Source organism: Xiphias gladius, chromosome 3 (assembly GCF_016859285.1).
Source record: "Xiphias gladius isolate SHS-SW01 ecotype Sanya breed wild chromosome 3, ASM1685928v1, whole genome shotgun sequence".
Lineage (NCBI taxonomy): Eukaryota > Metazoa > Chordata > Actinopteri > Istiophoriformes > Xiphiidae > Xiphias > Xiphias gladius.
The window spans coordinates 5,529,556-5,544,214 of record NC_053402.1 but is presented as its reverse complement, the minus strand read 5'-3'; the positions used below and the strand labels follow the sequence as shown (position 1 = coordinate 5,544,214).

Here is a 14,659-nt window from a genome sequence, read left to right as displayed (position 1 = left end):
ATGTATTTATTGACTTTAGTTAAGTTTGATCTAGGTGGTGTTTCAGAGGTTCCTGTCATTGACCGCTTTCTTCATGCATGTGTAGGTGATAAATTGACAGGGGATGTGGGATACTATGCTGGTCCCACACAGACAGAGCCAGGGAGGCTCACATTACACTGACTCTGACAGTGTGTGGTTTAAATAGAGTGGTTGTCAACTACTCCCTGTTCAAACCCATCTATTTTGGGGGCAGTGTGTAGGGGGAGGGACAGACAAGTAAATGGGCTAGAGATCAGTGTCAGGGCTTGGCCTATATGCTTGGTAGTGCATATACCCTGGCTGCATCAGCATGAAGGCGATACTGGAGGTATAAGACAGAATTAAAAAACCATGTCTTGAAAATGCTTCAGTAGCTGTGACCAACAGACTGAGGCCTCACTTGCGGTCCCTACACACTGCAATGTTCCTTAGACCTCACAATATATTGTTGGATAGAATACTAAACAAAGTGACAATTTAGCTATTCTTAGAGCTAAAAAATGTTTGTCCTGAGGGCAGCGAAAGGTCCTAGACTCATTAAAATCTAAAGGATGTATCCCCTTATGACCATGAATGTCCTCAGCAAATTTCATGGCAGTTTGCCCTCTAGATGGGATATTAGAGGGGTTATCTTGGGCCAGTGTCACTAGGAATTAAGTCCGATTTGGATGATTGTACACCATTGATGTTCAATGTCAATGTTAAGCGCCAATGCAGGAGGTACAATAACCTTTATTTTGCAAGGTGCATAGTAATGGTGTAAGTACACTGTAAACAAAGTCCTTTTTATATTTTTAGAGAATATGAAAAGGTTATTAGAGAGGACCACGACAGAAGAGGGGACAGGCCTGTGTCCGATAATTTGTGTAACTACCCAAAACTGACAATCTGACATTCACACCCACTTCGCACAGTGAGTGGCCAGGTGTGTGGAGGAGGGAAACAAGAGAGTGTGTACACACTAGCACAACACTTTGAATGTTTTCAAGGAGGGACCCTTTTAAAACGAAATGTTATTCTCCTTTGAACAATTATGATGTTTTGCCCCAGTGTCCTGACTGGTAGCGTTGTATATCTTGCATGCATCATTTTCACCTGGGGATGGTAGAACAAGAATGCTTCCAAAATGGAAAGTGTTCATCCTCTAAAAAGCCCCAATGTGATGATACAAGAGTTCATGGACTTACCAAGTTATTGGGATTCTTCCTGAATTCATCATGAATATCCAAAGAAAAATCGTAGAAATTAATTTATTTTTCAAGATTCATCATCCTGGATTGGATAGTTGGACTAATGGAAATGCTGGATTCATGGTGACTCCCACTCAGGGAGTCACTAAAATCATTACTAATCATCCTCTGAGAGTATGAATATCTAATGTACTGAATTTCATGGAACTATGGTCAGTATTTATTTAGTCACCTCTGGACCACTGCATTTGACGCACTGACAAACTTAACTACTAAATGATCTGACAACACTCATTCCTTTGCCCTGTAGCTAGTGGGGCAAATATTTTTAGCCACCTTCTCCAAAAGGAAGATACTGTAAAAATGATCAGTACCTGTGAACAACTACATGTCCAATGTCCTCCTAGCTCTGTACCAACTCATCCTTCTCCTTTCAATCACAATGTCTGGTCATCATTGCCTGGGCCTACTTCTGCCGTGGTTCTCTCTAGTGTTAAGCTTGAACATTTTTTCTAAAGTTAAACTTGAACATTTGATGATGGTGGAAAAGCAAGTATGCTCTACTCATTCTTTATAACCCCTTCCAATCACTCCACTCCCCTTCAAGTAACTTATGGATGGTGCAGGTCTGCCCACCAGCATTTGCCCCTGTCAGTCAGTCTGACTCGCCCCCTTCTTCTCAGCTTACCCCATAGGTTGGTCTCAGTCCTTTTCTGTCACTCTCACATTAGTCCTTTCTGTGTCTCTAGCATTGACCAGTTCCAGACAGTTCTCCTTTCAGCTTCTTATGCAGTCTTAACTTATCACACAAGTGCTGCACTGGACTAAAAGACACCCTGTCTTGTTGCTGTCCCAGATTCAAACAGAGGACCCCTCTTTTCTAAGGATCATTTTTGCAAGGAACAAGTCTCTGGATCTCAGCTTGGAGTATCTTCTCTGCATTGGACCTTTTCTATTGGATGCCATTATAATTGGTGTCCATTTCTTATTGTAGCAGTCTGAGTGAGTATGATTTTGTGAGGTCGTGTTTGTCGGACAATAGGCTGCGCTGCTGGACTCCTACAGTGATTACAAGTTAATTCCTCACTAGACCCAGTCTTGGCTGTGAACATGGCATCATTGAGAAGTTTGATTCTTGCACTGCTTCTGGCACTGCTCTGCTCCTTCTACACCCCACTGGCTCCCAGTGCCAAGGCACAAGATTTGCCATTCCGCTCTGAGCAAGGTCTGGTGGCCGACGATGATGACAACGATGACCATGAAGACCAGGATGACGGCGACAATGACAACAACAACGAAGATGATGATGATGACGATGATGACGACGATGATGATAACAATGACGATGGCGACGACGACGATGACGACGACGACGATGACGACGACGACGATAATGATGATGGCGATGACGAAGTTGATGATGATGATGATGATGACGAGGACGACGATGATGATCATGAAGGTCAGTCAGTTAATGTTCTCATACGCCTTTGTCATTTCTCTGTTAGCATGCAAACATCTAAGCCTAAACCACATTGCAAACTGCATACTATTAAAGCATCAGCTGTCACAGAATTTCGAATTTTAGTGACAATAGCCTATTCGTTCCAGGTCAGGCTGTGATTGTCTCTTCAAATTGCCAAAACACAACACAGAAACAAAATAAACCACAGCTCTGATACAGCAAGGTTACACCCACATATGGTATATTTAAAGTTCCAGTATCAGTGATTGCTGATGCTTTGACATGCAGCTGGCAATGCGTTTCAAGTACAAATGTGTGCACATACATTACAGGACAGTGTGCGAAGGGGAGGAGCTAAGCCAAACTATAGCCATTCTCCTCTCGTTAACATTCTTACAACCTTATCATGTCTTTGTCAGTTCTTATTTTAATGTCTCAGAGCTCACAGGTAATCAAAGTCCCTCCTCAACCCCTTTCCAGCTGTCCATTTCCCTTGCTGTCTCTGACACTGTGTTCTTTTCCCTGCTTAACTAGAGTTATGAGCACTCTGGGGAAATGAACTGGCCCATGTGAAGTCCAACTGTCCGAAGTCCTTCGTACAGTACACTAGATATGAACTTGGGGACTACAGAAGCATTGATTTGAGAGAGAGAAAGAACGAAAAACCAGTTTCACACAAACCAAGCCTGACTTTGGAATCAGTCATTGGGGTCACTAGGCTGAGATCTTTTGATTTGTGTTTCATTTGAAAGAATGATTCCTCAAGAATGGTTCCTCCACTGGGATCTTCCTTTCTCAATTGTTTTGGATCAGATTGACCTGCATTTGTGTCTTTATGTGAACTACAGAGAAAGAAAGAGAGACAGTGATATTGGGGGTAGGTGGGGAGGGTTGGGGTGCCAGAGAAACAGACATAGGGAGAATAAAGCGTGAGGGGAGGTGCAGGAGGGCCATTACCTAAATTCATTAATTTAAAAGCCTAGAGTACCAACAGAAGTAAAGTTTCTCTCTTTCTCCATATCTCTCAATCTCTTTCTTTCTCTGTGGAGCATTCATGCCACTGTCTGTTGAAGAGGCATGTAATACAGAGAATTTACTTTTCAAGTCTGGTGTGTGCACTTGTAAAATTGCTAAACACGGATAAGACAATAAAATAACTTTTCATGTATCTATGAACAGTCTAATAATCATACCTCTTTTTATTTGTTAAAATGCTGATGTTCTGAATAATTAGATAAAATAAGAACTTTTGATGCACATTTCAGTAACTTACATTAATGATTAATATTTGTTTTGAGTTTTATGTAGTTTTCTCCTTATTATTCAATGCTTATTTGGCACTGATATAATTGAATACAAATATTTTCTAACATTACTTACTCCTCACTTGTCATAAAATATTACAATAGTGGATTTGTTGATAATTTTTCAGACCTTCAGGAAGAGAGTGTTTGGGAAAAGAGAGAAACATCTCTTTGTATAGAGGAAGTACAAGAGTTAAAGCTCTTTCAAATATCATATCGTCAAAAGATGAAATGGTTGTTAGCTTTTTTTCTTCTTGTTTAGTTAAACTGTGATTTTCTAATGACTGTGAACATTCATGTGTGGAAAATATTACAATCAACACTGTCCATATATCTTTAACCCTACTTTCATTCATTAAATACATCAAATGATCATAAACTGCCCAAATGCAAATCTGTTACCAAAAGCAGAGGATCTGTGTTGTAAAAGTGCATGGAGAGCATCATTACTTTTATCTGAGACCTTTACAAATGTGTTTGGTCATGTTATCTATATGAGGAACAGAGCTACAGACATTTGAAACCTGTGAGTATCTGTTCTGACCACAGCATGTTCTATATGAACTGTGTTCTATGAATGTATGTCCAGGAGATTACAATAGTTGGTGTGTGCTGGTGGGGGGCACTCAATAGTTGGGCACATGTAATATGACTGCAACAGTCTTAATTAAAATGAAAAGACTGATAGATTTGAACATGTGGAAGAAACATTTTGGTGATTTTGAAAAAGAATCACTCAAATACTTTAGTTAAATACATTTATGAGGTACTTGTATGGAGTGTATGAGTAGTTCCCTCTTCTGCAGCTCCACTACATTTATCTAGGAGTTGTATTTACCATTTAGTTTACAAATTAATATTTTACATCCAAACCATATTTTCAGCTTGTATAAAAAAATGATACGTTATAATAGGTGTAACTATCCAAAAGTATAAAAATAGTTAATATGATCTCACCACTCACAACATTAAAATATTGCTTCAGGGTTAATGCATACATAATATTATTCCACTATTATAATAATTGAATTATATATATATAATTATAATATATAATATACAATTAAATAACAAGGACAGGTACCATTCTGCTGCGTAATGAGTATTTTTACTTCGATACGTTAAGTACATTTGCTAATAATACTTTGTAGTTTACCAGCAATAAAATTAAAAAACATTTTGAATCTAGGACCTTTACTAGTAATTGAGTATTTTTACATTGAGCTATCACAACTTCTACTAAAGTAAATGATCTGAATACATCTTCCACCATTGCTGAACACCACAAGCTTGGTTTAAGTTGAACATGAACTTAAACTGAAAATGCATACCGATTTACAGCATTAAGTGAAAAACTAAATTAAGGAGATGAAGCCACAGAGATCCAATCTAAATGGCTAGTGAGCAGAAAACAACTTACATGTTTTCGATCATTCTCCATGATCCTGGTCCTGTGGAGCCCACAAAAAGAGGCCCATCTATATTTTTTATATTTTAGCTTTGTATCGACTTCATACAACGTGTTTCAAAAGTGTAGTCTAAATTTTAGGTTACTCCAAAATTACTGTAAACTATAATTGGCAGGCAAACCGCAGTCCCTTTATCTCTACATTATCAATGGTGTAACATGTATTTTGATATAGTATTGTTGATTTTTAGAGCTGTTCAAGTATTTTAGTCTAAAAACCATATATTTATTATCAATATTATGTGCAGATGATGAAGATGATGACGAAAACGACGATGGTGCTTATCACAAGGGCTCTGTGTGCTCATATTGTGAATTCTGTGAGGTATGTTTGAAATAAAATTAGTGAAATTAAATGTAGTCATCAAAGCTCAGTCAGAAACCGAGAGATCTTCACAAAGGATGTAATTTGATCTGCTCTCTAGACTTCTTTTTGACCAAATGTGTCTTCTTCCAGCACTGTGACAGCTGTGATAAATGTCCTTGTGAAGAAGGAGACAAGTCTGAACACTGTGATGACTGCAAGGTGCGAAAAAACACAATATTCCATCATCAGGTCAAAATTTCAATTTGTCCAATACTTTGGTTTATGACCAAACACCTGCAAAACTACTGACATTACCATCAGACTCAGCTGTACACTGTGTTTACTGCTGATTAGCAAATGTTAAACATGCTAAGATGTTAGACATAGTAAACATTATACCTGATAAACATCAGCATGTTAAGAGTAATACAAACTCCCAGGACAATGAGCGTGGCTGTATACTCTTAGTCTTGTTGCAAACCAAACAGCATAAGGCCCTTTGGACTCTAAAGCCCAAGGATTCTGACCCAAAAAACTTGATTCAAAACCTACGCTTGAAAACACACACAAACACACAATGCACTTCACACCACCACCAGATTCATACAAACATACAAAGCCTGTTCAAACAGGACATTTGGCTAATTGTAATTTACTAAATGACAAAATCAAAGTGCATAAGCTTCCCCTCTTCCATCTGACTTATATAAAGACCTAAGTCATCAAACTTAAGAGAAGCTTTGTCTCGTCTAAGGATAGTAATCAGTGGGTCAGTCTATCAAAAAAAGAAAAATTTCCCTGCACCTTGCGGCATGACAAGGTATCTCCAAATCTACTGTCCGCTTTTACTTGAAATTTGCTGTGAATATTCACTAAACTAAGACTAAGACATTTCCTCTAGCAGTACTTAGCCCAAATCTGCCCAAATCTGCCAAAGAAAAAAAATTGATGAAATGTCAGGAGAGATTTTAAAAAAGTATTAATAATGGCTAGCAAAGACTATGTGATACTCAGTCAAATCTGTGACTCACTAAGTCGAAACTTTGAGATACAATGTCATAATTATGACAAAATGAGTGAAAATTTTGAGTTTGTATTTTAAAAAATGTGATTGAGATAGACATTTGATTGAGACTGGAAATCTCATTATTTTGACTTGGTAAAACAATGTTTTGACATTAGTTTAATTTACTATATTTAGTATATATTTGAGTATTTTTTATGTTTTCCATTCTGAACATTTGATATATATTTTTTTTCTGACAGAAATGGGCTTCCATACATCTAACATATGGACATAAACATGCAAATGTTTTTGAAGCTGTAGTCTGAAGTAACCTATAGCAGTGTAGACTGACTTTGTGCAGGAAGCAGGTTGGGAACAGATAGACCTGGGGTCAGACAAATGGATTAGACTTCTCGCAGGGACTGTCCTCCTGTAAAAAACCAGCCCATAGGTTGTCTGTGCAGCAGTTTATTATGACCCATAGTTATGTTTTATTATTAGGTGACCTCTGGCAACCATAGTAATTATGAAGGGAGCAAAGGAGGACATCGGGTGACATAGTATAAAGAGCAACAAAGTCCATGTTAAGTGGAGGTTGGAGTGGATGTATGGGTTGAAAAAACAGAGGACTTTCATAAATGAGACCACTGTTTTTTTTCCCCTTGTGAAACTGACTGTCATCTTTTATCCATGTCTGTTTCACAACCTTAACCACATGGTTATCATTGAAACCATGAGGACAAAGGTCCTCTAACCTTAAGGAAGAACTTACTTTAATCCATACCACAGTCTTTTCCTAAACCTAACCAAGTACTTTTGTACCTAAGCCTACTGAAACTGTGACCGTTCGACGACCTTAACCATGTGTTTATTGTTGTAACAATGATGACAAATGTCCTGTAGGGTAAAACGACCTATATGATTGTTCTTGTGATTCTATGGAGCTGTTTACATTTCAGCATTCATTACTTTTTTGCTTTCTTGTTCACAGATGTGCAGTTTCTGCCATTTGTGTCCTGTTTGCCAAACTCTTTGCCAGCCTGGTGAGTAAATGCCGAGCTGCCACAGTGAGTGAAAACACGTTTTTATTGTATAACATTGCAAAAGGAAAGTTTTCTTGTGGCTCATTTAACTGGACACTCCTGTGACATAACAAGACGCTTGGGACTTGGGACTGGATTCATAGTTCTAAAGAGAACAGACCCTCCCAAACTACACTTATAGCTGAAGGTTAGGCAGAAAAGCTAAATATGACCCAACAGGACTTCCCACAAGGAGCTTAGATTTCGACAGAAGAGTGTTATATGACGTAAGTGCGAGGAAAACAGTTCTCCCTCTGATGAGAAATGTTAGAGTTTTCAGTTTGATGACATAGGCTCCAGCTCACAATTACTTTGTCTTCTTTATTCAGGCGGTTTTCTTGATGAAGTGACTGGATCAATCTACAAGTAAGTCACATTTATATTGAACTGAAACCTGTTCAAACACTTATTAACTACAGTCTATAAGCTGTTTGTCTCTCCATCAACAGGACTGTGGCTGATGTGTTTCATGATGATGACAACTGAACCCAACCATATGTTGCCACCATGTGACCAGACTAATATGTTTCACCTTCACCTGTGATTTTTGTTTTTTATTTTTGTCTTTTTCCTTGAGAACATTAAATGTTTGCTCACCAATGACTGAACAGAAATTGTTAAAGAAATAATTTAATATATTTGTGTACTGTTGTTAACTGACAAGTCTAAGTCATACTTTTGAGGAAAATTATATATTTGAAGTCATATTTGGGATATGTTAAATAAAAAAGAGTACATTTTTACAGATTTGTTTTATTGTTGCAAGGTTCTGATGCTCAATTTTGTGGTGAGGACTGAGGAAAAGTTTTCTTCTGATGACTCTTCAATGTATTATCAATGTCATATTTTTGCAGGTATCATTGCACAGTAGAACAGTGCACCACCACTGCAGAGTCTGCTAAATCTACCTGAAAGTCTTTTGCCTTTGTAAAAGTTATCTGAGAGCTTAAATCTCTTAAGGGTGCCTACATTTTTGTATGGTGCTTCTTTTCTTTTTTTCACTCTAAAATTGTACAAAACAAAAATAATAAACTAATCTTGCTTAAAATGTTGCAAAGAATGTTTCACCTTTAACTTTATTCCTTATGGAAATCAGTTAATCTTCTACTCACTTAACTTTTCACAGTAACAGAAATTTTGACCGGGGGGGTCCAAACTTTTTCATGCTGCTGTATATAGATGGAGAACTCATCCATCATTTAACCTGCTTGCCCTGTCATGGGGCACTGAAGCCTAACCCAAGCTATAGAGATATGAGGTAAGAAAATTGGTAACATTGGTCATTGAATACAAAGGATATGTGTCTATTCATTATTATATTACATTTTTATATTAGGTAGTCTACAGATTGATCTAGAAGCCCAATCAATGAACCTTCAGAAGCAGGCAAATGCTGTACTGTATATCCTATAATTTAATAAAGTTCCTGTTAAAAGGAATTTCCAATAGATTCCATAGTATATCTACATCTGAAATAATGTCATCAGTCTACGTGAACTGGGGAGGTGAAACAGGATTGAGTTGTTGTTTGTTCAGATTTCTGCTGCTGCAGTGTACAGTTACAGTTTGAAAACAATGCAACTATGCAAATCCCACCTTAGTGGTACTTTACTTCCGTGCAATAACTTCCCTCATACCAAAAACCAACTGACATGCAGTGAACTTAGGCTTTTGGAGTCCCTGACAGGGCAGCTGATCCTTTACCAGGTCGGTATTCCTTGTTGCAGATAAACTGGCAAAGGAGTGGACGTTGCTTCACTTCTGTCTATGGTTTTCTGAATAACTGAAATCAAATCGTTTATCCCTCCTGCTATTAGTGGACAGCCCACTCTACTACCCGAGACACCGCCGCCAGACTCAAAAGGATTTTCTATCGGAACAAAACAGTCTTCCACAGGGGTTTGTAATTTAAAGGGTGGAGGGTGTATCGTGATGTTTGAAAGCTTCGACGTCTGGGGAGTAAAGACGAGAAGAAAGGAGGTGCAATGAAAGGACTGAACACATAGGCTGAACATAAAACTACGATGCTCCCTTTCTGGCACAGCAGGTGGCAGCATACTATTCTCTTTGATTTGTAAAGTATCAAAGAACAAGAGGATGGATCAACCTTCCGCTTTGCCTCCACAGTCAGGTTACAAAACCAAAGCTGGTCTCCAAGCACACTCTGACGGTCAGGACTTCCATTGTGTTGCGGCGAATGGGGTTTGACAAGTTCTGCAGTCTGGACAATTCCGATCCATTCTGGGTGAGTTTATTTTAACGACCTCAGTGTCTTTTCCTTTATCTTAAAAGTTTGTCCTGTTGTTGTTATTAGCTACCGGCACATGTTAAGAAACCGGACATAGCACAGGTAAGTTAGGCTTCCGGCCGAAACACACATAGAAGTCAGCTCTACGTAATGTAACGCTTTGCTGAAGAGCCGGCTTCACCACTGACCGGTGTTACTTTACAGCAGCCAGTGTCCCCATGTCTTAAAACTGTGGTGGTTGAGTATTTCAGAAACAAGGCGTCTTCCAATATCTTATACCATGTCATGTCGTATCATCCCCATTCCCCGGTATACGGCACATAACACGTCCGTAAACTCCCGTCCGTAGAAGTAGATACCACAAACCCCTGTCGTCTACCTAGTTGTGACACTGATTTGGGACTTTTGCCACTGTAGTTAAAGCATCATTATTATAACGGAATATACCATAATAAACACCCATGCCCATGGGTGTTGAGGATGGCATCGCATATTTCGCATTTTCATTAATAAAGTACAAAAGAAATATTGGGGTTATTGTTTGTCAATATGTTGCTCGGACTCAATACCATATTTCAGTTTTGTAGTTGATTGGTTATTTCACAGTCAATCCTGTATCAGAGTTCTGTCCCACTCAGTTAAGTACCTCTGCTGGCCCCCGCTTAGTTACAGGTTCACCGATCGTTCCAGCTGGTTTCGAGGCTAAAACATGCTCAAGGCTCAAATATGTTCCAACTGTCTTCGAGGCTCAAACTTCCCCCAGAAGTTCCTACAAACTGTAATACTGTATGTCTTCATTCAGCCATGATCACACAGCAATACTATCAATTTCTCTGTTGTTTTTCTTTAGTCTGTGTAAAGCCCTTAGAGGGCATTAATAAACAGAACTAATAGTCTTCATATGAAACCACTAGAGAGATTAGCTGTTGTCTCTCTTCAGGAGTTTCACTGAACATAAATGGAAAAGTCTGTGGGTGGGAAACAGGTGTGGGATTATATCCTTGTAGGTCATCTCGTGGTATGGAATTGATCAAGTGTTTGGAGGCATACTGAGAATGATCCTCCAAGCATGTGATGTCAAGCATGTTTCTGGCAGGTGAAAGATACGGCGGCTGACACTTTCCTTGGCTCAACACTAGAGATAGTAGTGACAGAAACTGTTCTACGGAATTGGCAATACCAATTAGGTGAGGGGAAAAAACAGAATGAACTGAACTGAAGTAGTTAAGAGTCAATTAGAATGTGAATCAGTGAGGAAGTATAGGGGCACTGAAAAACTCAAATACCTACTCTCAAAAAACCTGCAGACTGGGCAGTTTTTTTTTTATTACATTCATCAAACCTGGTTTTATTGAACATAAATGTGCTCAGCACATTTTGACAGTAATGGATGAATGTCAGACTCAGAGTTTTAAACCACACTCTTGACAGGTTTACTGTGCAGGGCATAACATTGTATTATTTGAATTTTAAACTTGTATCCTAGTACACATTTCATGTCAGGCCAACACATGACGTGTACTGTGTATCAGTATCAGGTAAAAAACAACATAAAGTGTATTAGCAATGTGTTGGGCCGCCACATGCCACCAGAACAACTTCAGTGCGCCTTGGCATTGATTCCATAAACCTCTGGAACGATGAAACACCATTCTTCTGAAAGATATTCCCTCATTTGGCGCTTTGATGATGGTCACGGGGACAGCTGTCTAACACGTCAGCCCAAAATCTCCCATAGGTATTCAACTGGGTTGAGATCTGGTGGCTGCGAAGACCAGAGCATTTGATTCAAATAATTTTCACACCCTCAAACCATTCACTGACCCCTCATGCTCTGCGTGGAGGCAACTGCATTTGCTGTATTTCTCCACTCATCTATTCAGGTTTTTCCTTTAATTTCTCACCCACCTGTATCACCTAACTCTTTTATCAACCAACCTCTTTTAGCTCTTTGTTTTTGATGTAACAACCTGACCATTTCCTTTAAGGTAATACCATGTCCCCAGCTTTAATAAGCAGGTAACATGATTGTTGTGTATCTGTCAGTGTTTTTGTGTTCTTCTGCCCCTAGTGACCAAAATAGATAATGGCTTTCTGAAAAATTTAACTTAGCATCAAACTGAAAAGCATTATCTCAATCACCTATTCTTTTTCAAAAGTTTATGTGTGGTTTGAAGTGGGCTCTGTTGTACTTGGAAGTACATGTGACACTGATGTCCAGGTTCACTGAGACATTTTTCAGGTGGCGTTCAGTTACTCTGGCACTTTCTTTGAATAACATCTCAATGATTTTTTTTTTTTTTTTTTTTTTTTTTTTTCTTTCTGCTTTATTGTTTTCTTTCTTTTTTTGCCTGCCAGGATTGGAACACTACATGGTACACTGCAAACCCGGACCTCACTCAGTGTTTCCAGAACACTGTCCTGGTTTGGCTTCCATGCCTCTACCTCTGGATGTGTGCCCCCTTCTACCTCATTTACCTCCGCAGCCATGACCGGGGTTACATATGTATGAGTCCCCTCAACAAAGCTAAAACTGTGAGTGATGCGACCCTTGATTATTTTAAGGAGTCATTTTTTCTAATAATGTCACAATGTTTATTTTATTATTGCAGCTCTCTCCATGATATTCTGCCCTGTCAGTTACATCTTGAGTTAATACGGCAGTGCAAATACTCAATACATCTTATTAATGCATCTTACATCCGGGAGAGGTGTGTACAAGTGTCAGGTTATACTAGTAAAAGGGGGGGTTCGAATGATGTGCTGTCTGAACATGTCAAAGGTATATACATTATATAGTATAAGGTATTATACTTGTTTCGAAAGGATTGGGGGACTGTGTTGGAGACAGTCCCCCAATTCTGATGTCGGAAAGGTGTCGGGGTAGGGGGTTTCCAAGCTCTCTGACAATCTGATGTGCAGTTCTGATTAAGCATACTAGTTGTCAAACCATGGCTGTGTAATTGTCTTTTTCTTAGAGTCTAACTTTGCGACGTGGAAATAAAGCACTAAATCTGACAATTATACATTAATTGTATAGTGTCAGTAAAAGTTCCAGGTTTACAACAGGTTTACATCAGGTTTACATTAAACAGAATCTACAACATGTCAGAAAGCTGTGAGCTGTCTTCTCCCCACAGGCTGTTGGTCTTCTACTGTGGATGATCTGCTGGTCAGATGTTTTTTATTCTTTCTGGGAAAAAAATCATGGCAGCAGTTTACCCGCACCCGTCCACCTAGTCAGTCCAACTTTACTGGGCCTCACCATGGTGAGAGTTTGTTTTTGTCATTTTATAGACAGGTGTCTCAATGAGAAACCTATTACCTCTCTTTGGGGTAGAGCAAAGTTAGTTTGGATTTATTTGAATGTTTTATTTTTTTGGTGTTTTGAATCTTAGATGTTCCTAGTGTAGTTTAGTAAAGTAAATTGATTTGATGTGGTTATAGATTTTATCTTCTGGAAATAACCAGTTGAATCTAAACTTTATTTATTTTCAGTTTCAGTTTAGTTTTATTTGCAGTGTAATGAAGATTAAATGGTACGATTAAATTAAATTTCTTATTTGTGTAATTTATTTGCAAACAGGAAAGATCAGTGGGACTATTAAAAAGGTTACAGTCCATTCCTCCATTCTTTTTGGGCAGTTATCTAGATATCACTTATCTGAGTGATAGCAGAAGGTTAAACAAAGTACTCTAGACATCCTCCTTTCTTGCTACTTCCTCCGAAGAACCTTTTTCAACTGGACCATAGTCAGCAATATGTACTGACTTTCTCTTTAGGACACCACATGAAGAAAGCTTGGTGTAATACAGGTGTGTTTGTTTCAAGCAATAATTTTATGTTTTGTTAAGTATGAAGTATAAATATGTTTAAATGTGTGTGTGCTCCAGTTGTGTGCCACCCTTTTAATCCAGTATGAACGGATGAAAGGGGTTCAGTCGTCTGGAGTAATGCTGATCTACTGGCTGCTAGCACTACTGTGTGCCACAGTCACCTTCAGGTCCAAAATCCTCCAGGCCCTGGATCAGGTCAGTCTTCAATGAGCAGGGCTGAATTAAATATGGTCAAATGAAGTTAATATCAAATCTCTGGATTTGTAATTTGTATTTGACTTGACTGGTAAATCAACACTTTAAAAACAGTTACCTTCTGAAGAGATAATGTTACAGCATATGTACTACAAATAAAGTAATATCACACACCAGCAATGTCTGTGGGTTAAAAGCTTTCTGTACTTTTTTATCTTAGCTACTGATGGTGTGTGTGTGGCGGTACACCACTTTTTATAGCTACTATGCTCTGCTGTTGGTTGCTGTATTCCTGTCCTGCCTGACAGACCAGCCACCCCTTTTCTCCCAGGCTGTTAAAGACTCGGTGAGACCACCTCACACTGTACATCTGTCTCTTTCCCTCCCTGCTCCTCTCTTTTAAGTTTCTCCCTTTTGTCACTTGAGAAGTGGAAACTTTTATAGTTTCAAGTAAAGGTTGTAACCCCAAACTTGTTTACTGTTTGCAATGATAGTAAAGATGAACAAGACAGCCACAGTCACACAGCCACAGTCCT

At 38.7% G+C, this 14,659-nt stretch overlaps 2 protein-coding genes across 7 annotated transcripts in view; both read left to right on the top strand.

Moving 5' to 3' along the window:
• Window positions 1-2,321: 2,321 nt before the first annotated feature.
• LOC120783682 (sarcoplasmic reticulum histidine-rich calcium-binding protein) lies at window positions 2,322-8,329 on the top strand. Its single transcript, XM_040116816.1, has 6 exons — window positions 2,322-2,673; window positions 5,697-5,773; window positions 5,906-5,974; window positions 7,753-7,804; window positions 8,173-8,209; window positions 8,293-8,329. Exons 1-6 carry the CDS (start codon window positions 2,322-2,324, stop codon window positions 8,327-8,329), a joined length of 624 nt encoding a protein of 207 aa, XP_039972750.1.
• Window positions 8,330-9,946: 1,617 nt separating this feature from the next.
• abcc1 (ATP-binding cassette, sub-family C (CFTR/MRP), member 1) overlaps window positions 9,947-14,659 on the top strand; it is a 43,231-nt gene continuing 38,518 nt past the window's right edge. For 5 of the 6 annotated variants that reach the window (XM_040124108.1, XM_040124106.1, XM_040124110.1 and 2 more), the window contains exons 1-5: window positions 9,947-10,088; window positions 12,450-12,626; window positions 13,232-13,360; window positions 13,986-14,123; window positions 14,344-14,469. In XM_040124108.1, the coding sequence (XP_039980042.1) occupies window positions 10,041-10,088; window positions 12,450-12,626; window positions 13,232-13,360; window positions 13,986-14,123; window positions 14,344-14,469 (618 nt within the window). In that variant the 5' untranslated portion in view covers window positions 9,947-10,040. The remainder of the gene's footprint in view (window positions 10,089-12,449; window positions 12,627-13,231; window positions 13,361-13,985; window positions 14,124-14,343; window positions 14,470-14,659) is intronic. The other variant, XM_040124109.1, reaches the window with a different exon arrangement.

Coding starts and splice junctions, on each gene's coding strand:
- LOC120783682 (XM_040116816.1), top strand. CDS start 2,322: ATGGCATCATTGAGAAGTTTGATTCTTGCACTGCTTCTGGCACTGCTC. Junction 2,674..5,696: donor CGACGATGATGATCATGAAG/GTCAGTCAGTTA, acceptor TATTATGTGCAG/ATGATGAAGATGATGACGAA. Junction 5,774..5,905: donor CATATTGTGAATTCTGTGAG/GTATGTTTGAAA, acceptor GTCTTCTTCCAG/CACTGTGACAGCTGTGATAA.